Source organism: Coregonus clupeaformis, unplaced genomic scaffold (genome assembly GCF_020615455.1).
Source record: "Coregonus clupeaformis isolate EN_2021a unplaced genomic scaffold, ASM2061545v1 scaf0015, whole genome shotgun sequence".
Classification (NCBI taxonomy): Eukaryota; Metazoa; Chordata; class Actinopteri; order Salmoniformes; family Salmonidae; genus Coregonus; species Coregonus clupeaformis.
Genome location: NW_025533470.1, coordinates 885,001 through 909,364, shown reverse-complemented (window position 1 = coordinate 909,364; position 24,364 = coordinate 885,001). Strand labels below are relative to the sequence as shown.

The following is a 24,364-nucleotide window of genomic DNA, read 5'->3' as shown; positions in this document are numbered from 1 at the left end:
TTGTGTCGTCGGCAAACTTAATGATGGTGTTGGAGTCGTGCCTGGCCATGCAGTCATGGGTGAACAGGGAGTACAGGAGGGGACTGAGCACGCACCCCTGAGGGGCCCCCGTGTTGAGGATCACCGTGGCAGATGTGTTGTTACCTACCCTTACCACCTGGGGGCGGCCCGTTAGGAAGTCCAGGATCCAGTTGCAGAGGGAGGTGTTTAGTCCCAGGATCCTTAGCTTAGTGATGAGCTTTGAGGGCACTATGGTGTTGAATGCTGAGCTGTAGTCAATGAATAGCATTCTCACGTAGGTGTTCCTCTTGTCCAGGAGAGAAAGGGCAGTGTGGAGTGCAATAGAGATTGCAGCATCTGTGGATCTGTTGGAGCGGTATGCAAATTGGAGTGGGTCTAGGGTTTCTGGGATAATGGTGTTGATGTGAGCCATGACCAGCCTTTCAAAGCACTTCATGGCTACAGACGTCAGTGCTACGGTAGTCATTTAGGCAGGTTATCTTAGTGTCCTTGGGCACGGGGACTATGGTGGTCTGCTTGAAACATGTTGGTATTACAGATTCAGTCAGGGACATGTTGAAAATGTCAGTGAAGACACTTGCCAGTTGGTCAGCACATGCTCGGAGTACACGTCCTGGTAATCCGTCTGGCCCTGCGGCCTTGTGAATGTTGACCTGCTTAAAAGTCTTACTCACATCGGCTACGGAGAGCGTGATCACATAGTCATCCGGAACAGCTGGTGCTCTCATGCATGCTTCAGTGTTGCTTGCATCGAAGCGAGCATAGAAGTGGTTTAGCTCGTCTGGTAGGCTTGTGTCACTGGGCAGCTCACGGCTGTGCTTCCCTTTGTAGTCTGTAATAGTTTTCAAGCCCTGCCACATCCGACGAGCGTCAGAGCCGGTGTAGTACGATTCAATCTTAGTCCTGTATTGACTCTTTGCCTGTTTGTTGGTTCGTCGGAGGGCATAGCAGGATTTCTTATAAGCGTCCGGGTTAGAGTTCCGCTCCTTGAAAGCGGTAGCTCTACCCTTTAGCTCAGTGCGGATGTTTCCTGTAATCCATGGCTTCTGGTAGGGGTATGTACGTACGGTCACTGTGGGGACGACATCATCGATGCACTTATTGATGAAGCCAGTGACTGATGTGGTGTACTCCTCAATACTATCTGAAGAATCCCGGAACATGTTCCAGTCTGTGCTAGCAAAACAGTCCTGTAGCTTAGCATCTGCATCATCTGACCACTTTTTTATTAACCGAGTCACTGGTGCTTCCTGCTTTAGTTTTTGCTTATAAGCAGGAATCAGGAGGATAGTTATGGTCAGATTTGCCAAATGGAGGGCGAGGGAGAGCTTTGTATGCGTCTCTGTGTGTGGAGTAAAGGTGGTCTAGAGGTTTTTTTCCTCTGGTTGCACATTTAACATGCTGGTAGAAATTAGGTAGAACGGATTTAAGTTTCCCTGCATTAAAGTCCCCGGCCACTAGGAGCGCTGCCTCTGGATGAGCGTTTTCCTGTTGACTTATGGCCTTATACAGCTCATTCAGTGCAATCTTAATGCCAGCATTGGTTTGTGGTGGTAAATAGACAGCTATGAAAAATATAGATGAAAACTCTCTTGGTAAATAGTGTGGTCTACAGCTTATCATAAGATACTCTACCTCAGGCGAGCAAAACCTCGAGACTTCCTTAGTATTTGATTTTGTGCACCAGCTGTTGTTTACAAATATACACAGACCGCCACCCCTTGTCTTACCGGAGTCAGCCGTTCTATCCTGCCGATGTAGCGTATAGCCCGCTAGCTGTATGTTATCCATGTCGTCGTTCAGCCACGACTTGGTGAAACATAAGATATTACAGTTTTTAATGTCCCGTTGGTAGGATAACCGTAATCTTAGGTCATCCAATTTATTTTCCAATGATTGAAGATTGGCTAATAGGATTGATGGAAGAGGCAGTTTACTCGCTCGCCGTCGGATCCTTACAAGGCACCCCGACCTACGTCCACGATATCTCCGTCTCTTCCTCATGCGAATGACGGGGATTTGGGCCTTGTCGGGTGTCTGTAGGATATCCTTTGCGGCCGCCTCGTTGAAGAAAAATTATTCGTCCAATACGAGGTGAGTAATCGCTGTCCTGATATCCAGAATCTCTATTTGGTTATAAGAGACGATGGCAGAAACATTATGTACAAAATAAATTACAAATAACGCGGAAAAACACACATAATAGTACAATTGGTTAGAGGGCTGTAAAACGGCAGCCATCTTCTCCGGCGCCATTTAAATACAGTTTAAATGGTATGATGAGGCGGTCAAGGGTCAGTCCTATTAAGTTTTAGTTGCAGATTCTGGCAGGACTGATATCAGTGCATTCTATGGAGTCCCAAAAACCAAGGCGTTAACGTTACAGGGAATTGGAAAAGCAGAATTGAATATGACTGGGGCGGAGATTTGTGTGGCTAATAAATGAAGGAAGTGGGTAATAGAGTCTCTGGGGAACGACAACTCCTCTGTGTATAGTGATACAGGGGATAGCTCGTAGGAGAGGAAGGACTGATAGCTGTGCACAATATAGAGACTACTATGAAATCAAACTGAACGTCACACATACCCAGATCATGATGAGAGGAGCAGAGATAGTGTGGTCATTTCAGACACTAGGGGTTTGTCAAAGACGCTTGAAAGAATAGCTGCAGATCCCTGTATACAGGAGGCCACCTCATAGCTGCAGATCCCTGTATACAGGAGGCCACCTCTACAGATCCCTGTATACAGGAGGCCACCTCTACAGATCCCTGTATACAGGAAGCCACCTCATAGCTACAGATCCCTGTATACAGGAGGCCACCTCTACAGATCCCTGTATACAGGAGGCCTCCTCATAGCTACAGATCCCTGTATACAGGAGGCCACCTCTACAGATCCCTGTATACAGGAGGCCACCTCATAGCTACAGATCCCTGTATACAGTAGGCCACCTCTACAGATCCCTGTATACAGGAGGCCACCTCTACAGATCCCTGTATACAGGAAGCCACCTCATAGCTACAGATCCCTGTATACAGGAGGCCACCTCTACAGATCCCTGTATACAGGAGGCCACCTCTACAGATCCCTGTATACAGGAGGCCACTTCTACAGATCCCTGTATACAGGAAGCCACCTCATAGCTACAGATCCCTGTATACAGGAGGCCACCTCTACAGATCCCTGTATACAGGAGGCCACCTCTACAGATCCCTGTATACAGCAGGCCACCACTACAGATCCCTGTATACAGGAGGCCACCTCTACAGATCCCTGTATACAGGAGGCCACCTCTACAGATCCCTGTATACAGGAGGCCACCTATACAGATCCCTGTTTACAGGAAGCCACCTCTACAGATCCCTGTATACAGGAGGCCACCTCATAGCTACAGATCCCTGTATACAGGAGGCCACCTCTACAGATCCCTGTATACAGGAGGCCACCTCTACAGATCCCTGTATACAGGAGGCCACCTATACAGATCCCTGTTTACAGGAAGCCACCTCTACAGATCCCTGTATACAGGAGGCCACCTCATAGCTACAGATCCCTGTATACAGGAGGCCACCTCTACAGATCCCTGTATACAGGAGGCCACCTCTACAGATCCCTGTATACAGCAGGCCACCTCTACAGATCCCTGTATACAGGAGGCCACCTCTACAGATCCCTGTATACAGGAGGCCACCTCTACAGATCCCTGTATACAGGAGGCCACCTATACAGATCCCTGTTTACAGGAAGCCACCTCTACAGATCCCTGTATACAGGAGGCCACCTCATAGCTACAGATCCCTGTATACAGGAGGCCACCTCTACAGATCCCTGTATACAGGAGGCCACCTCTACAGATCCCTGTATACAGGAGGCCACCTCTACAGATCCCTGTATACAGGAGGCCACCTCTACAGATCCCTGTATACAGGAGGCCACCTCACCGGAAGGGGAGTTTGCAGTAGTAGTAGCAGCACATCTCCTGTAGAAGGTGATTAAGAAACATGTGACTCAGAGTTTTGTACGGTTGGATACTCTTCCAACGCCACTAATCTCTCCCCCATTTCTAACCGCCAGCAAACACTTGACATATCTCCCTGAAGACTGGGACCGATTGACGGTAAACGGAAAGTGTCAGAAGGTGGCTGCTTATCAACCGTTGGGACCCAAAGTTTACACTGTAACGAGGGCGTTCACAAAGGGGTGTAGATCGGCTTTGGGATGAGTGATGTGTACCTAACCTGAGCACAGGGAAGTATTATCCACAGGTACCGACTGTAGCAGAACATAGGATCTCATTGGAGATGTTGGTGGCTAGAAAACCGGGTATGAGTTGGGAGACAGGTAGGGAGTATCTGAAAGATTCAGTCCTAGATCTATCAGTTAACCACAAAGGCAATAGGAGCTCAGGAGACAGAGTCAATGCAATGGCTACTCTCATGGCAGTCGCTGTAGAGACGGTAACTGAAGGAGCAGTAGTAGTGGTGAAGGGTGCTATGGTAACAGCATGGAGCTGGACTACGGCGCAAATGAGGGGTGCCTTGAAGTATCATGGGCAGTGTTAATGGTAGCAGGGGTTACCTTGGTAGCATTGTTGGGATGTCATCTTCTGAGGGCATTGATGTTGAAACGTACATACAGAAGTGATGATAAGGCAAGGGAACACCTCTTGTAACCTGTGGCCTGACGGGGGGGGGGGAGACTGGGGTGAAAGCATGAGGGGGGGAGACTGGGTGAAAGCATGAGGAGGGTTTTTAGGACCCCAGGAGAACACTATCCCGGAGGTATAGAGTCAGGCGAAGAGAACACTATCCCGGAGGTATAGAGTCAGGCGAAGAGAACACTATCCCGGAGGTATAGAGTCAGGCGAAGAGAACACTATCCCGGAGGTATAGAGTCAGGCGAAGAGAACACTATCCCGGAGGTATAGAGTCAGGCGAAGAGAACACTATCCCGGAGGTATAGAGTCAGGCGAAGAGAACACTATCCCGGAGGTATAGAGTCAGGCGAAGAGAACACTATCCCGGGAGGTATAGAGTCAGGCGAAGAGAACACTATCCCGGAGGTATAGAGTCAGGCGAAGAGAACACTATCCCGGAGGTATAGAGTCAGGCGAAGAGAACACTATCCCGGAGGTATAGAGTCAGGCGAAGAGAACACTATCCCGGAGGTATAGAGTCAGGCGAAGAGAACACTATCCCGGAGGTATAGAGTCAGGCGAAGAGAACACTATCCCGGGAGGTATAGAGTCAGGCGAAGAGAACACTATCCCGGGAGGTATAGAGTCAGGCGAAGATAACACTATCCCGGAGGTATAGAGTCAGGCGAAGAGAACACTATCCCGGAGGTATAGAGTCAGGCAAAGAGAACACTATCCCGGAGGTATAGAGTCAGGCGAAGAGAACACTATCCCGGAGGTATAGAGTCAGGCGAAGAGAACACTATCCCGGAGGTATAGAGTCAGGCGAAGAGAACACTATCCCGGAGGTATAGAGTCAGGCGAAGAGAACACTATCCCGGAGGTATAGAGTCAGGCGAAGAGAACACTATCCCGGTGGTATAGAGTCAGGCGAAGAGAACACTATCCCGGAGGTATAGAGTCAGGCGAAGAGAACACTATCCCGGAGGTATAGAGTCAGGCGAAGAGAACACTATCCCGGAGGTATAGAGTCAGGCGAAGAGAACACTATCCCGGAGGTATAGAGTCAGGCGAAGAGAACACTATCCCGGAGGTATAGAGTCAGGCGAAGAGAACACTATCCCGGAGGTATAGAGTCAGGCGAAGAGAGAGTCGAAACTTCAGTTTTTCTTTGCATATATAATTAAAGGCCACCTCTAAAGCTTAACACATGATTAATACTGTTATGTTTTGTGTGTTTCTTTTGCTTTTCAAGCCTTGTGCTATCACCCTCTTACGAACCAGAAGGAGGAAATGGAGGAAGTCAAAATCTCCGGCTGAAATGTCATTATCGGTTGTCTGACGAGAGATGGAAATCAGTGTGTGCATAGTGTAATTACAGATCAGAGGCCATTCGTCTCAGAGGTGTAAACATAATAGCCAACTGTGAATGTTAATCATGTTTTATTTTCTGTTCATTTATAAGTAATTTCAAAGTTTATGTGATGTTGAACAGTATGGAATTACTATTCAAAAAGGAGGGACTGTTGGGTTGTAATTTTAAATACTTGCTACACTAGAAGTTAATGGGTACATGTATGAGGAATGTATATGGTGGGGTCAATGGAGGGTGGATAAGAAGTAGGGGTCAGGAAAGTTAATAAGTAAGGGAAAAGGCACATCACTTGGTTGGGGTCACTGATAAGGTTGGATAGCTGTGGATTAGTGAGGAATGAGGGCCCAGGTCAGGTCAGGTCACATGAAGGGAGAAGGAACAGTTTTATTACATACATCACTTAACTTCCTGTTAGATAGTGTTTAGAGGTGCAAGGAGGAGACTCCTTCTGAAAGGACGGTGTACATACTTGTGCTGGTGGAAACAGGTCTTTGTCTTTTCAGCTGTTTGACCCAGTGTGTGAATAAACTTGGTTGGAGCTTTGACTAGTTGTGCATTAGTTTTTCACTCTGTTTGTCAGAACCTAACAAAGGGTTAAGAAAGACTCGTTCAATAAATCCAGAACAAAACTGAGAAATAAAGGAATAAGTTTGAATTTATTATTGAATTTCTGTGATCCCAGATTCTGCTGCATAGTAGATCTCAGTGGATCTCAGTGGATTTCATTAGCTTTAATGTTGGTCTTGGTTTTTACATGATTCAAAAATGATGACCAATACAGATGAAAATGGTTTTACATCACTTAATAATCAGTACGGTTACATGCACACAATAATGTGATTATTGTGGATAGTCAAATTAATATTATTGTTATATTAAAACTTTTGTATTTGTATTTATTATGGATCCACATTAGTTCCTGCCAAGGCAGCAGCTACTCTTCCTGGGTTCCAGCAAAATGAAGGCAGTTATACAATTTTAAAAAACATTACAATACATTCATAACAGATTTCACAACACACTGTGTGCCCTCAGGCCCCTACTCCACTACCACATATCTACAACACAAAAACCACGTGTGAAATCTGATTCTACTGCTTGCATCAGTTACTTGATGTGGAATAGAGTTCCATGTAGTCATGGCTCTATGTAGTACTGTGCTCCTCCCATAGTCTGTTCTGGACTTGGGGACTGTGAAGAGACCTCTGGTGGCATGACTTGTGGGGTATGCTTGGGTGTCTGAGCTGTGAGCTAGTAGTTTAAACAGACAGCTCGGTGCTTTCAACATGTCAATACCTCTCACAAATACAAGTAGTGATGAAGTCAATCTCTCCTCCACTTTGAGCCAGAAGAGATTGACATGCATATTATTAATGTTAGCTCTCTGTGTACATCCAAGGGCCAGCCGTGCTGCCCTGTTCTGAGCCAATTGCAATTTTCCCAAGTACCTCTTTATGGCACCTGACCACACGACTCAACAGTAGTCCAGGTGTAACAAAACTAGGGCCTGTAGGACCTGCCTTGTTGATAGTGCTGTTAAGAAGGCAGAGCAGCGCTTTATTATGGACAGACTTCTCCCCATCTTAGCTACTGTTGTGTCAATATGTTTTGACCATGACAGTTTACAATCCACGGTTACTTCAAGCAGTTTAGTCTCCTCAATTTGCTCAATTTCCACATTATTTATTTTCAAGATTTAGTGGAGGTTTAGGGTTTGGTGAATGATTTGTCCCAAATACAATGCTTTTAGTTTTTTAAAATATTTAGTACTAACTTATTCCTTGCCACCCACTCTTAAACTAACTGCAGCTCTTTGTTAAGTGTTGCAGTCATTTCAGTTGCTGTAGTAGCTGACATGTATAGTGTTGAGTCATCCGCATACATAGACACACTGGCTTTACTCAAAGCCAGTGGCATGTCGTTAGTAAAGATTGAAAAAATTAAGGGGCCTAGACAGCTGCCCTGGGGAATGCCTGATTCTACCAGGATTATGTTGGAGAGGCTTCCATTAAAGAACACCCTCTGTGTTCTGTTAGACCGGTAACTCTTTATCCACATTATAGCAGGGGGTGTAAAGCCATAACACATACGTTTTTCCAGCAACAGACTATGATCGATAATGTCAAAAGCCGCACTGAAGTCTAACAAAACAGCCCCCACAATCTTTTTGTCATCAATTTCTCTCAGCCAATCATCTGTCATTTGTGTAAGTGCTGTGCTTGTTGAATGTCCTTCCCTATAAGCGTGCTGAAAGTCTGTTGTCAATTTGTTTACTGTAAAATAGCATTGTATCTGGTCAAAAACATTTTTTTCCAAAAGTTTACTAAGGGTTGGTAACAGGCTGATTGGTCGGCTGTTTGAGCCAGTTAAGGGGGCTTTACTATTCTTAGGTAGGGGAATGACTTTTGCTTCCCTCCAGGCCTGAGGGCTCACACTTTCTAGTAGGCTTAAATTGAAGATATGGCAAATAGGAGTGGCAATATCGTCCACTATTATCCTCAGCAATTTTCCATCCAAGTTGTCAGACCCTGGTGGCTTGTCATTGCTGATAGAGAACAATATTTTTTTCACCTCTTCCACACTCACTTTACGACCAATACAGATGAAACTGGTTTTACATCACTCAATAATGATTACCAATACAGATGAAACTTCAGTACCCGATGTCAATCCGACAGTGCATTGCTGCTGTTAATGCCTTAGTGAAGTAATGGTGACAAAGCTCCTTGGTTGCTAAGAGACGGCTGGCTGACAGTGGAGGGGTCAGAGTCCAGCTGTAATTCTCAGGAACGCTTTGAGGAAGTCTGTTTCCCACCGAGCCACCAGTCTCTGAGAACGTCGTCTGACCAGGTAAACACTCACAACTATTATAAATGTATTAACAGGTAAACACTCACAACTAAATATCTGCTATTATCTAGTAGAGATACCAGTATGTATTTTAACACACGTGGTGATTATGTATCTTGTTGGAGTGGAGGTGTTTGTAGGTTATAGGACTCTGTATCTGTTATCTAATAGCTAACCACACCGACGAGAGGGAAACATGATTATGTTGTGTGTGTGTGTGTGTGTGTGTGTGTGTGTGTGTGTGTGTGTGTGTGTGTATTTGTGTGTGTAACAGACATGATGCTGGGCCGTCTGCTGCTTGCCTGTGTGTGTTTAACCCCGGCTGGTCCAGTTCAGGTCAGGCAATATGACCTGGATTACTATCATTTATACTATAAATATGACCTGGATTACTATCATTCACACTAGAAATATGACCTGGATTACTATCATTCATACTAGAAATATGACCTGGATTACTATCATTCACACTAGAAATATGACCTGGATTACTATCATTCACACTCGAAATATGACCTGGATTACTATCATTCATACTAGAAATATGACCTGGATTACTATCATTTCTACTACCTGTGCCATTATATAAGTGTTACTGTAGTGTTTCACCCTGAGTGCTGTTCTGCAGTAGGTGTTTTATTAACTGATGTGACACTGACCTCTTTACTCTAACTACACTTTTAACCTATTAACTGTTGTTTATCTCTCTCTCTCTCTCTCTCTCTCTCTCTCTCTCTCTCTCTCTCTCTCTCTCTCTCTCTCTCTCTCTCTCTCTCTCTCTCTCTCTCTCTCTCTCTCTCTCTCTCTCTCTCTCTCTCTCTCTCTCGCTCTCTCTCTCTCAGGCTATCTACAGATGTGTTCAGGTTCCAGAAGAAGCACATTTTGCAGAGACATTCGACTCAGGTCCTCTAGACAGGTGACATGTGATCTGTTTAAATCTGCACAGTACATTCACCATATCGTAGTGTCTTAGTAATAGTAGTTAGTAATAGTAATGTATTAGTCATAGTAGTTAGTAATAGTAATGTCTTAGTCATAGTAGTTAGTAATAGTAATGTATTAGTCATAGTAGTTAGTAATAGTAATGTCTTAGTCATAGTAGTTAGTAATAGTAATGTATTAGTCATAGTAGTTAGTAATAGTAGTTAGTAATAGTAGTTAGTCATAGTAGTTAGTAATAGTAATGTCTTAGTCATAGTAGTTAGTAATAGTAGTTAGTAATAGTAGTTAGTAATAGTAGTTGGTAATAGTAGTTAGTAATAGTAGTTAGTAATAGTAATGTCTTAGTCATAGTAGTTAGTAATAGTAGTTAGTAATAGTAGTTAGTAATAGTAGTTAGTAATAGTAGTTAGTCATAGTAGTTAGTAATAGTAATGTCTTAGTCATAGTAGTTAGTAATAGTAGTTAGTAATAGTAATGTCTTAGTAATAGTAGTTAGTAATAGTAGTTAGTAATAGTAGTTAGTCATAGTAGTTAGTAATAGTAATGTCTTAGTCATAGTAGTTAGTAATAGTAGTTAGTAATAGTAGTTAGTAATAGTAGTTAGTCATAGTAGTTAGTAATAGTAGTTAGTAATAGTAGTTAGTAATAGTAGTTAGTAATAGTAATGTCTTAGTAATAGTAGTTAGTAATAGTAGTTAGTAATAGTAATGTCTTAGTAATAGTAGTTAGTAATAGTAGTTAGTAATAGTAGATGTAATAGTAGTTAGTAATAGTAATGTCTTAGTAATAGTAGTTAGTAATAGTAGTTAGTAATAGTAGTTAGTAATAGTAATGTCTTAATAATAGTAATGTCTTAGTAATAGTAGTTAGTAATAGTAGTTTGTAATAGTAGTTAGTAATAGTAGTTAGTCATAGTAGTTAGTAATAGTAGTTAGTAATAGTAGTTAGTAATAGTAGTTGGTAATAGTAGTTAGTAATAGTAGTTAGTCATAGTAGTTAGTAATAGTAATGTCTTAGTAATAGTAATGTCTTAGTAATAGTAGTTAGTAATAGTAGTTAGTAATAGTAGTTAGTCATAGTAGTTAGTAATAGTAGTTAGTCATAGTAGTTAGTAATAGTAGTTAGTAATAGTAGTTAGTCATAGTAGTTAGTAATAGTAGTTAGTAATAGTAGTTAGTAATAGTAATGTCTTAGTAATAGTAATGTCTTAGTAATAGTAGTTAGTAATAGTAGTTAGTAATAGTAGTTAGTAATAGTAGTTAGTCATAGTAGTTAGTAATAGTAGTTAGTAATAGTAGTTAGTAATAGTAGTTAGTCATAGTAGTTAGTAATAGTAATGTCTTAGTAATAGTAGTTAGTAATAGTAGTTAGTAATAGTAGTTAGTAATAGTAGTTAGTAATAGTAGTTAGTCATAGTAGTTAGTAATAGTAATGTCTTAGTCATAGTAGTTAGTAATAGTAGTTAGTAATAGTAGTTAGTAATAGTAGTTAGTAATAGTAGTTAGTCATAGTAGTTAGTAATAGTAGTTAGTAATAGTAGTTAGTAACAGTAATGTCTTAGTAATAGTAGTTAGTAATAGTAGTTAGTAATAGTAGTTAGTAATAGTAATGTCTTAGTAATAGTAGTTAGTAATAGTAGTTAGTAATAGTAGTTAGTAATAGTAGTTAGTAATAGTAGTTAGTAATAGTAGTTAGTAATAGTAATGTCTTAGTAATAGTAGTTAGTAATAGTAGTTAGTAATAGTAGTTAGTCATAGTAATGTCTTAGTCATAGTAGTTAGTAATAGTAGTTAGTAATAGTAATGTATTAGTCATAGTAGTTAGTAATAGTAGTTAGTAATAGTAGTTAGTAATAGTAATGTCTTAGTAATAGTAGTTAGTAATAGTAGTTAGTAATAGTAGTTAGTAATAGTAATGTCTTAGTCATAGTAGTTAGTCATAGTAGTTAGTAATAGTAGTTAGTAATTGTAGTTAGTAATAGTAATGTCTTAGTAATAGTAATGTCTTAGTAATAGTAGTTAGTAATAGTAGTTAGTAATAGTAGTTAGTAATAGTAGTTAGTAATAGTAATGTCTTAGTAATAGTAATGTCTTAGTAATAGTAGTTAGTAATAGTAGTTAGTAATAGTAGTTAGTAATAGTAGTTAGTAATAGTAGTTAGTAATAGTAATGTCTTAGTAATATTAGTAATGGCGTATCAGTAAAACAATGTGTACCGTGTGTTACAGGAGATGGGTCCTGTCCAAGGCTGTGAAAGAGACAAATGCTGAGGCTCTCAAATACGATGGTAAGTAGACTACACTGTGACAGTATGATGGTAGGTAGACTGACAGTACTTACAGTATGATGGTAGGTAGACTGACAGTACTGCCAGTATGATGGTAGGTAGACTGACAGTACAACCAGTATGATGGTAGGTAGACTGACAGTACTGCCAGTATGATGGGAGGTAGACTGACAGTACTGCAAGTATGATGGTAGGTAGACTGACAGTACTGCCAGTATGATGGGAGGTAGACTGACAGTACTGCCAGTATGATGGGAGGTAGACTGACAGTACTGCCAGTATGATGGGAGGTAGACTGACAGTACTGCCAGTATGATGGGAGGTAGACTGACAGTACTGCCAGTATGATGGGAGGTAGACTGACAGTACTGCCAGTATGATGGGAGGTAGACTGACAGTACTGCCAGTATGATGGGAGGTAGACTGACAGTACTGCCAGTATGATGGGGAGGTAGACTGACAGTACTGCCAGTATGATGGGAGGTAGACTGACAGTACTGCCAGTACGATGGGAGGTAGACTGACAGTACTGCCAGTATGATGGGGTAGACTGACAGTACGATGGGAGGTAGACTGACAGTACTGCCAGTACGATGGGAGGTAGACTGACAGTACTGCCAGTACGATGGTAGGTAGACTGCCAGTACTGCCAGAACGATGGGAGGTAGACTGACAGTACTGCCAGTACGATGGGAGGTAGACTGACAGTACTGCCAGTATGATGGGAGGTAGACTGACAGTACTGCCAGTATGATGGGAGGTAGACTGACAGTACTGCCAGTATGATGGGAGGTAGACTGACAGTACTGCCAGTTTGATGGGAGGTAGACTGTCAGTACTGCAAGTATGATGGGAGGTAGACTGACAGTACTGCCAGTATGATGGGAGGTAGACTGACAGTACTGCCAGTATGATGGGAGGTAGACTGACAGTACTGCCAGTATGATGGGAGGTAGACTGACAGTACTGCCAGTACGATGGGAGGTAGACTGACAGTACTGCCAGTATGATGGTAGGTAGACTGACAGTACTGCCAGTACGATGGGAGGTAGACTGACAGTACTGCCAGTACGATGGGAGGTAGACTGACAGTACTGCCAGTACGATGGGAGGTAGACTGACAGTACTGCCAGTATGATGGGAGGTAGACTGACAGTACTGCCAGTATGATGGGAGGTAGACTGACAGTACTGCCAGTACGATGGTAGGTAGACTGACAGTACTGTATCGAGGCAGATAGCTGCCAGAGAGTTGAACGTGCGTATTGTTAGGACCGTAAGAAAAGCCATGAAACCGTTAAATTAGATCTGTAAACATTCAAACCCTATGTTACGACTATGAATTAATATTTACACGTTCAATTCTTACTTTACGACTCCCTTTACTTGGTTACAGATCTTTTTTATACTTACAAACTTTTGTCAGGAATGTGGCATTTGCAAAGGACATGAACCGAACGTAGCTAGTCTGAGTTAGCTAGTCGGAGTTAGCTAGTCAGAGTTAGCTAGTCGGAGTTAGCTAGTCGGAGTTAGCTAGTCGGAGTTAGCTTGTCAATCAAGCAATTCTAGCCCAGAGGTTAGAGTTTTTTTTGCAGCTTCCGTTTTCATTCCCAAAATAAAAGTCTAGAGCTTGTTTTATAACGGCATTCGATAACGACGTTATACCAGTAGATGGAATAGTATAGGCTTGGGCCTTCAGCAAATGACTTGTGTGAGAATGTTAAAGACAGAAGAGCCTTGTCTAGAATAACCGCCTGAGCTGCAACATAGTAAGGAAATATGATTTAGGCCTATTCCGCTATCTAAATATGCCATGCTGTTGTGTGTTATTTAATGGCCATTTCATTGCATCATTTATTTTTATAGCCGCGTGGGGCTACTGTGGTGATCATGTAACCTAATGAAAAGTATTTAGTCAGCCACCAATTGTGCAAGTTCTCCCACTTAAAAATATGAGAGAGGCCTGTAATTTTCATCATAGGTACACGTCAACTATGACAGACAAAATGAGGAAAAAAAATCCAGAAAATCACATTGTAGGATTTTTTATGAATTTATTTGCAAATTATGGTGGAAAATAAGTATTTGGTCAATAACAAAAGTTTCTCAATACTTTGTTATATACCCTTTGTTGGCAATGACACAGGTCAAACGTTTTCTGTAAGTCTTCACAAGGTTTTCACACACTGTTGCTGGTATTTTGGCCCATTCCTCCATGCAGATCTCCTCTAGAGCAGTGATGTTTTGGGGCTGTCGCTGGGCAACACGGACTTTCAACTCCCCTCCAAAGATTTTCTATGGGGTTGAGATCTGGAGACTGGCTAGGCCACTCCAGGACCTTGAAATGCTTCTTACGAAGCCACTCCTTCGTTGCCCGGGCGGTGTGTTTGGGATCATTGTCATGCTGAAAGACCCAGCCACGTTTCATCTTCAATGCCCTTGCTGATGGAAGGAGGTTTTCACTCAAAATCTCACGATACATGGCCCCATTCAGTCTTTCCTTTACACGGATCAGTCGTTCTGGTCCCTTTGCAGAAAAACTGCCCCAAAGCATGATGTTTCCACCCCCATGCTTCACAGTAGGTATGGTGTTCTTTGGATGCAACTCAGCATTCTTTGTCCTCCAAACACGACAAGTTGAGTTTTTACCAAAAAGTTATATTTTGGTTTCATCTGACCATATGACATTCTCCCAATCCTCTTCTGGATCATCCAAATGCACTCTAGCAAACTTCAGACGGGCCTGGACATGTACTGGCTTAAGCAGGGGGACACGTCTGGCACTGCAGGATATGAGTCCCTGGCGGCGTAGTGTGTTACTGATGGTAGGCTTTGTTACTTTGGTCCCAGCTCTCTGCAGGTCATTCATTAGGTCCCCCCGTGTGGTTCTGGGATTTTTGCTCACTGTTCTTGTGATCATTTAGACCCCACGGGGTGAGATCTTGCGTTGAGCCCCAGATCGAGGGAGATTATCAGTGGTCTTGTATGTCTTCCATTTCTTCATAATTGCTCCCACAGTTGATTTCTTCAAACCAAGCTGCTTACCTATTGCAGATTTAGTCTTCCCAGCCTGGTGCAGGTCTACAATTTTGTTTCTGGTGTCCTTTGACAGCTCTTTGGTCTTGGCCATAGTGGAGTTTGGAGTGTGACTGTTTGAGGTTGTGGACAGGTGTCTTTTATACTGATAACAAGTTCAAACAGGTGCCATTAATACAGGTAACGAGTGGAGGACAGAGGACCCTCTTAAAGAAGAAGTTACAGGTCTGTGAGAGCCAGAAATCTTGCTTGTTTGTAGGTGATCAAATACTTATTTTCCACCATAATTTGCAAATAAATTCATTAAAAATCCTACAATGTTATTTTCTGGAAAAAAAATTCTCAATTTGTCTGTCATAGTTGACGTGTACCTATGATGAAAATTACAGGCCTCTCTCATCTTTTTAAGTGGGAGAACTTGCACAATTGGTGGCTGACTAAATACTTTTTTTCCCCACTGTATATATATATATATATATATACAGTGGGGAAAAAAAGTATTTAGTCAGCCACCAATTGTGCAAGTTCTCCCACTTAAAAAGATGAGAGAGGCCTGTAATTTTCATCATAGGTACACGTCAACTATGACAGACAAATTGAGAATTTTTTTTCCAGAAAATAACATTGTAGGATTTTTAATGAATTTATTTGCAAATTATGGTGGAAAATAAGTATTTGGTCAATAACAAAAGTCTAACTCAATACTTTGTTATATACCCTTTGTTGGCAATGACACAGGTCAAACGTTTTCTGTAAGTCTTCACAAGGTTTTCACACTGTTGCTGGTATTTTGGCCCATTCCTCCATGCAGATCTCCTCTAGAGCAGTGATGTTTTGGGGCTGTCGCTGGGCAACACGGACTTTCAACTCCCTCCAAAGATTTTCTATGGGGTTGAGATCTGGAGACTGGCTAGGCCACTCCAGGACCTTGAAATGCTTCTTACGAAGCCACTCCTTCGTTGCCCGGGCGGTGTGTTTGGGATCATTGTCATGTTGAAAGACCTAGCCACATTTCATCTTCAATGCCCTTGCTGATGGAAGGAGGTTTTCACTCAAAATCTCACGATACATGGCCCCATTCATTCTTTCCTTTACACGGATCAGTCGTCCTGGTCCCTTTGCAGAAAAACAGCCCCAAAGCATGATGTTTCCACCCCCATGCTTCACAGTAGGTATGGTGTTCTTTGGATGCAACTCAGCATTCTTTGTCCTCCAAACACGACGAGTTGAGTTTTTACCAAAAAGTTCTATTTTGGTTTCATCTGACCATATGAAATTCTCCCAATCCTCTTCTGGATCATCCAAATGCACTCTAGCAAACTTCAGACGGGCCTGGACATGTACTGGCTTAAGCAGGGGGACACGTCTAGCACTGCAGGATTTGAGTCCCTGGCGGCGTAGTGTGTTACTGATGGTAGGCTTTGTTACTTTGGTCCCAGCTCTCTGCAGGTCATTCACTAGGTCCCCCCGTGTGGTTCTGGGATTTTTGCTCACCGTTCTTGTGATCATTTTGACCCCACAGGGTGAGATCTTGCGTGGAGCCCCAGATCGAGGGAGATTATCAGTGGTCTTGTATGTCTTCCATTTCCTAATAATTGCTCCCACAGTTGATTTCTTCAAACCAAGCTGCTTACCTATTGCAGATTCAGTCTTCCCAGCCTGGTGCAGGTCTACAATTTTGTTTCTGGTGTCCTTTGACAGCTCTTTGGTCTTGGCCATAGTGGAGTTTGGAGTGTGACTGTTTGAGGTTGTGGACAGGTGTCTTTTATACTGATAACAAGTTCAAACAGGTGCCATTAATACAGGTAACGAGTGGAGGACAGAGGAGCCTCTTAAAGAAGAAGTTACAGGTCTGTGAGAGCCAGAAATCTTGCTTGTTTGTAGGTGACCAAATACTTATTTTCCACCATAATTTGCAAATAAATTCATAAAAAATCCTACAATGTGATTTTCTGGATTTTTTTTCCTCAATTTGTCTGTCATAGTTGACGTGTACCTATGATGAAAATTACAGGCCTCTCTCATCTTTTTAAGTGGGAGAACTTGCACAATTGGTGGCTGACTAAATACTTTTTTTCCCCACTGTATTTACAAAAGGCACACGTAGCCTACATATCAATACATACACACAACCTATCTAGGTCAAATAGGGGAGAGGCGTTGTGCCGTGAGGTGTTGCTTTACGATGGTAGGTTAACTGACAGAACTGACATTATGATGGTAGGTAGATTGACAGTACTGCCAGTATAATGGTAGATATACTGCACTGTGACAGTACGATGGTAGGTAGACTGACAGTACTGACAGTACGATGGTAGGTAGACTGACAGTACTGACAGTACGATGGTAGGTAGACTGACAGTACTGACAGTACGATGGTAGGTAGACTGACAGTACTGACAGTACGATGGTAGGTAGACTGACAGTACGATGGTAGGTAGACTGACAGTACTGACAGTACGATGGTAGGTAGACTACACTGTGACAGTACGATGGTAGGTAGACTGACAGTTTGATGGTATAGGCAGGTACAGGTGTATGAAGCACGTATGACCAGGAGCTGTCACTGAGGTTAGGGGTTATATTTCACGGGTTAAAGGTCATTACATTTACATTTTAGTCATTTAGCAGACGCTCTTATACAGAGCGACTTACAGTTAGTGAGTGCATACATTAATTTTAAAAAAAAATTCATACTATGCGTTTTCCTCCAGGTCAGTAGGCATTAGAGGAGCCAGAGGTTAGGGTTTAGGGTTAGGGTCAGGGGTTAAAGGTAATGTTGTGTGTTTCCTCCAGGCCAGTGGGCATTAGAGGAGCCAGAGGTTAGGGTTTAGGGTTAGGGTTAGGGGTTAAAGGTAATGTTGTGTGTTTCCTCCAGGCCAGTGGGCATTAGAGGAGCCAGAGGTTAGGGTTAGGGTTAGGGGTTAAAGGTAATGTTGTGTGTTTCCTCCAGGCCAGTGGGCATTAGAGGAGCCAGAGGTTAGGGTTTAGGGTTAGGGGTTAAAGGTAATGTTGTGTGTTTCCTCCAGGCCAGTGGGCATTAGAGGAGCCAGAGGTTAGGGTTAGGGTTAGGGTCAGGGGTTAAAGGTAATGTTGTGTGTTTCCTCCAGGTCAGTAGGCATTAGAGGAGCCAGAGGTTAGGGTTTAGGGTCAGGGGTTAAAGGTAATGTTGTGTGTTTCCTCCAGGCCAGTAGGCATTAGAGGAGCCAGAGGTTAGGGTTAGGGTTAGGGGTTAAAGGTAATGTTGTGTGTTTCCTCCAGGCCAGTGGGCATTAGAGGAGCCAGAGGTTAGGGTTTAGGGTTTAGGGTTAGGGGTTAAAGGTAATGTTGTGTGTTTCCTCCAGGCCAGTAGGCATTAGAGGAGCCAGAGGTTAGGGGTTAGGGTTTAGGGTTAGGGGTTAAAGGTAATGTTGTGTGTTTCCTCCAGGCCAGTGGGCATTAGAGGAGCCAGAGGTTAGGGTTAGGGTCAGGGGTTAAAGGTAATGTTGTGTGTTTCCTCCAGGCCAGTAGGCAGTAGAGGAGCCAGAGGTTAGGGTTTAGGGTTAGGGTTAGGGGTTAAAGTTAATGTTGTGTGTTTCCTCCAGGCCAGTGGGCATTAGAGGAGCCAGAGGTTAGGGTTAGGGTTAGGGGTTAAAGGTAATGTTGTGTGTTTCCTCCAGGTCAGTGGCTGTTGGAGGAGCCAGAGGTTAGGGTTAGGGTCAGGGTTAGGGGTTAAAGGTAATGTTGTGTGTTTCCTCCAGGCCAGTGGGTGTTGGAGGAGCCAGAGGCTGCAATGTATCCTGGGAACAGAGCACTGGTGATGAAGTCATCAGGACAACACCACGCCATCGCTGCTTACCTTCACAGACCCTTCACCTTCATGCACACACCGCTCTGCCTGCAGTGAGTACACACACATACACACGCCCACACATCAGTTGAGCCTTTATCAAACTACTTACTACTGTGTGTGTGTGTGTGTGTGTGTGTGTGTGTGTGTGTGTGTGTGTGTTACAGGTATGAGGTGAAGTTCGGGAGAGATGTAGAGTGCAGTGGAGCCTACATCAAACTGCTGACTCAGACCCATCAGCTACGACTGGTGAGTCAACCTAACGACTGGTGAGTCAACCTAACGACTGGTGAGTCAACCTAACGACTGGTGAGTCAACCTAACGACTGGTGAGTCACCCTAACGACTGGTGAGTCACCCTAACGACTGGTGAGTTAACCTAACGACTGGTGAGTCACCCTAACGACTGGTGAGTCACCCTAACGACTGGTGAGTCAACCTAACGACTGGTGAGTTAACCTAACGACTGGTGAGTCACCCTAACGACTGGTGAGTCACCCTAACGACTGGTGAGTCAACCTAACGACTGGTGAGTCACCCTAACGACTGGTAAGTTAACCTAACGACTGGTGAGTCACCCTAACGACTGGTGAGTCACCCTAACGACTGGTGAGTTAACCTAACGACTGGTGAGTCACCCTAACGACTGGTGAGTCACCCTAACGACTGGTGAGTTAACCTAACGACTGGTGAGTCAACCTAACGACTGGTGAGTCAACCTAACGACTGGTGAGTCAACCTAACGACTGGTGAGTCAACCTAACGACTGGTGAGTCACCCTAACGACTGGTGAGTCACCCTAACGACTGGTGAGTTAACCTAACGACTGGTGAGTCACCCTAACGACTGGTGAGTCACCCTAACGACTGGTGAGTCAACCTAACGACTGGTGAGTCAACCTAACTGCTACAACTCAACATCTACCTCTAGCTATAATGATGCTTGTTGTTCTGTTGTTGTATTGTATAGAGGCAGTTGTATGATGTCGTGTTTGTGAATGTGTCAAAGTGCGTTTGTATATCTCTGTGTGTGTGTGTGTGTGTTTGTAGAGCCAGTTCAGTGAGTCCACTCCGTACTCGGTGATGTTTGGTCCTGATAAGTGCGGCACCAGCCACCGCCTCCATCTCATCGTCAGGGTAACGGACTCTAGCAACGGCCGTAACCAGGAGATACACGCCCCCCAACCCGCCGATGACCTGACAGTGTACTTCACCGACCGACAACCACACCTCTACACACTACGTTAGTATGCACCCTAACCGCTAAACCCTACCTCTACGTTAGTATGCACCCTAACCACTAAACCCTACCTCTACGTTAGTATGCACCCTAACCACTAAACCCAACCTCTACGTTAGTATGCACCCTAACCACTAAACCCTACCTCTACGTTAGTATGCACCCTAACCACTAAACCCTACCTCTACGTTAGTATGCACCCTAACCACTAAACCCTACCTCTACGTTAGTATGCACCCTAACCACTAAATACTACACACTAAACCTCACATCTGTGTGTGTGTGTGTTTGTAGAATTGTATCTAGACAGCAGGTATGAGATTTTCATTGACCAATCGCTGATCAGTCAAGGCCGCCTGCTGACAGACGAGGTCCAGTACACAGAATCCTCTGACAGCCAACCAGAGTCCCCGGTGTCTGGGTTAGGGGCGGGGTCAGTCGGGGCGCTGGGTCTGGAACTGTGGTCATTGTCGGGGGAAGTGATGTTTGACAACTTCCTGTTGACTGATGACCTGGAGCTGGCTGAGAGATGGACACAGGACACATGGGGCCGGAAACAAGTACGTCTCTCTGTCTGTTTCACTCCCCCACTCTCTCTCTCAATATGTACGTCTCTCTTTGTGATACTCCACTCAAAAATAACCGTGTGCATGTCTGTGTGCGGTGTGTGTGCGTGTGCGGTGTGTGTGTGTGGTGTGTGTGTGGTGTGTGTCCGTGCGGTGTGTGTGTGGTGTGTGTGTGTGTTGTGTGGTGTGTGTGTGTGTGTTGTGTGTGTGTGGTGTGGTGTGTGTGTATGTATGTGTGTATGTGTGAATGTGTGTGTGTGTGTGGTGTGTGTGTGTGTGTGTGTGTGTGTGTGTGTGTGTATGTATGTGTGTGTGTGTGTGAATGTGTGTGTGTGTGTGTGTGTGTGGTGTGTGGTGTGTGGTGTGTGTTCTCCCAGCCCGGCCTGTTGGAGCGACTCCTGATAGCGACTAACTCTCGTCCCTGGCTCTGGGGGGTCTACGTCTTCACCGTGGGATTACCCATCATCCTCTTCATCAGCTACATGTGGCCGGACAAGGTACACACACACACACACACACACACACACGCACAGACAGACACACACACACACACACACACACACACAGACAGACACACGCACAGACACTAATCCAATAGTAATGTGTCTGTATGTGTCAGAGGTTCGGCCCCCCTGACCAGGACTACTACTATAAGAAGTCTGATGAACCTCAGCCAGACAGACAACCAGAGAGAGACCAGCCAGACAGACCAACCAGCCTCTCAGACTATGGTGAGACACACATGAACATCCCGTATCTGCAGGCACACACAGTACACGGTCAAGATGTAATATATGTCTGTGTAGGTGCGGTGAGTAGAGGGGGGGCCAGGCACACACAGTACACGGTCAAGATGTAATATATGTCTGTGTAGGTGCGGTGGGCAGAGGGGGGGCCAGGCACACACAGTACACGGTCAAGATGTAATATATGTCTGTGTAGGTGCGGTGGGCAGAGTGGGCGCCAGGAGGAGAGAGACTCAGAAGGCTCAGAGGAAGTCAGACCTGGAGGTTGAGGTGAAGATATGACCTTTAACCTCTGACCTTTATGTATTAAATGGCTTTCTACAGACATTACTGATGTCATCTGTCTTTATGTGTTTGTCTACAGAATGAGTGACAATTGACAATCCCTGGCCAGCCTGAGGACTAACCACCCTAACCAGCCTGAAGACTAACCAACCTTAACCAGATCTAGTCCCTGTCCAGCCTGAGGACTAACCAACCCTAACCAGCCTGAAGACTAACCAACCTTAACCAGATCTAGTCCCTGTCCAGCCTGAGGACTAACCAACCCTAACCAGCCTGAAGACTAACCAACCTTAACCAGATCTAGTCCCTGTCCAGCCTGAGGACTAACCAACCCTAACCAGGCTGAAGACTAACCAACCTTAACCAGATCTAGTCCCTGGCCAGCCTGAGGACTAACCAACCTTAACCAGATCTAGTCCCTAGCCAGCCTGAGGACTAACCAACCCTAACCAGATCTAGTCCCTGGCCAGCCTGAAGACTAACCAACCCTAATCAGATCTAGTCCCTGGCCAGCCTGAGGACTAACCAACCCTAACCAGCCTGAGGACTAACCAACCCTAACCAGATCTAGTCCCTGGCCAGCCTGAGGACTAACCAACCCTAACCAGATCTAGTCCCTGGCCAGCCTGAGGACTAACCAACCCTAACCAGCCTGAGGACTAACCAACCCTAACCAGATCTAGTCCCTGGCCAGCCTGAGGACTAACCAACCCTAACCAGCCTGAGGACTAACCAACCCTAACCAGATCTAGTCCCTGGCCAGCCTGAGGACTAACCAACCCTAACCAGATCTAGTCCCTGGCCAGCCTGAGGACTAACCAACCCTAACCAGCCTGAGGAATAACCAACCCTAACCAGCCTGAGGACTAACCAACCCTAACCAGCCTGAGGACTAACTAACCCTAACCAGATCTAGTCCACATGGTGCGTGTTCTACAGCATCCAGTGTGCGTGATGACTGAGAGCGTTCTTCAGACTGTTAACTCTCTGTAGGGTGTTGGAGCGTTCTTCAGACTGTTAACTCTCTGTAGGGTGTCGGAGCGTTCTTCAGACTGTTAACTCTCTGTAGGGTGTTGGATCGTTCTTCAGGTTGTCATGGAGACACTGCCTGGGACAAAAACTAAAGTGATCTTGGACACACATCCTTCCCTTCACTAGTGAAGTGCTCCACATCTGAAGCTGCTAACACAACATTCACTGACTGGAACGCAGAAGACATCCTGAAGATATTCTGATATTGGACTGTATTAAAATGTTTTAGAATGAAAAAATAAATAAAACGGTCATTGACTTGAAGGCTGCTTCTCATGTATCATCACTCTTGGGCTTTCTGTGTGGCCATAATCATCGGACATTTAGAAAACCTGTCCTGTAGAAATCCAGGCAGCAGAATACGTTTTATGATTTTTTAAAATTCCAAATCTGGATGTAGAATAATTTAATCATTCCATGATTATAAACCATATGAAGAAAACGAAGCATGTCACAGTGCATTACATTATAATGTATAGGATTTTAATTGAAAGACAAACGGTGGAAGTGTATCAGAGGTCAGGGTTCAGAGGTGACTCAGAGAGGAGGTTAGGGGGGTCATTCAGATAGAAATATAGCATATCGAAGCATGTCACAGTGCATTACATTATAATGTATAGGATTTTAATTGAAAGACAAACGGTGGAAGTGTATCAGAGGTCAAGGTTCAGAGGTGACTCAGAGAGGAGGTTAGGGGGGGTCATTCAGATAGAAATATAGCATATAGAACAGACATGCTTCTCTGACATGTAGAGTAATGAAGCATGTCAGTTCTATTCATGACATTTCTATCTGTCGGTACGTTAAGCCTTTCCAAGCGCGAGCCAGGTCCCACGGTGAAGCTCAGCTCTGTACAGTACTACTGCAGTACTCTAAGAGTAAAACTATAGTACTGCAACTCCTCAGGTCCCACGGTGAAGCTCAGCTCTGTACAGTACTACTGCAGTACTCTAAGAGTAAAACTATAGTACTGCAACTCCTCAGGTCCCACGGTGAAGCTCAGCTCTGTACAGTACTACTGCAGTACTCTAAGAGTAAAACTATAGCACTGCAACTCCTCAGGTCCCACGGTGAAGCTCAGCTCTGTACAGTACTACTGCAGTACTCTAAGAGTAAAACTATAGTACTGCAACTCCTCAGTCAAGGCCTGGGGGCGGAACCAGAATGGAGGCTGTGGCCGAGAGGCTGAGCTGAAGCGCCCTATCAGAGTAAAGGGAAGGGAAGGGTCAGCCTATCATAGCAGAGGAGGGGAGATAGTAGCCTATCAGAGAAGAGAGGAGGGATCTGGTTAGAAGCATAAACTCTATTATTTAATGTAATTAAATATTGTCTATTGATTTGTAACATCAGACTCTTTTCTGCAATCAACCTTTTTTCTAATCTAATTTCTCCCAACAACAGAACAGAGGGAGATGAACTAAACAAGCAGGCCATCCCAGCAGAATATAGAACAGGAGAGACCACGTCCTGATCTCCATGGTAATAAGATGTTCCAGGTGTAGTTTAGTAGTACTAGGTG

General features: G+C 44.1%; 1 protein-coding gene across 2 annotated transcripts; it reads left to right on the top strand.

Annotated features, from left to right (window-relative positions):
* The first annotated feature begins 8,817 nt into the window (after positions 1 to 8,817).
* Positions 8,818 to 23,109, top strand: si:ch211-274f20.2 (calnexin). 2 transcript variants are annotated; one of them, XM_041869990.2, is made up of 12 exons: positions 8,818 to 8,885; positions 9,160 to 9,221; positions 9,728 to 9,801; positions 12,055 to 12,113; positions 18,889 to 19,030; positions 19,145 to 19,226; positions 20,027 to 20,219; positions 20,511 to 20,776; positions 21,160 to 21,279; positions 21,402 to 21,513; positions 21,725 to 21,798; positions 22,903 to 23,109. In XM_041869990.2, exons 2-12 carry the CDS (start codon positions 9,162 to 9,164, stop codon positions 22,969 to 22,971), a joined length of 1,251 nt encoding a protein of 416 aa, XP_041725924.2. In that variant the 5' UTR covers positions 8,818 to 8,885; positions 9,160 to 9,161; the 3' UTR covers positions 22,972 to 23,109. The 2 variants fall into 2 exon arrangements, with proteins under 2 accessions (XP_041725924.2, XP_041725925.1); XM_041869991.2 differs by having other exon boundaries at positions 21,893 to 23,109.
* The last annotated feature ends 1,255 nt before the right edge of the window (positions 23,110 to 24,364 follow it).

What these genes read in the sequence shown, in the direction of transcription:
- si:ch211-274f20.2 (XM_041869990.2), top strand. Translation starts at nt 9,162, where the DNA reads ATGATGCTGGGCCGTCTGCTGCTTGCCTGTGTGTGTTTAACCCCGGCT. An exon ending in AGACCCATCAGCTACGACTG is followed by an intron (nt 19,227 to 20,026) that starts GTGAGTCAACCT and finishes GTGTGTTTGTAG; the next exon opens with AGCCAGTTCAGTGAGTCCAC. An exon ending in AGTCAGACCTGGAGGTTGAG is followed by an intron (nt 21,799 to 22,902) that starts GTGAAGATATGA and finishes ATCGTTCTTCAG; the next exon opens with GTTGTCATGGAGACACTGCC.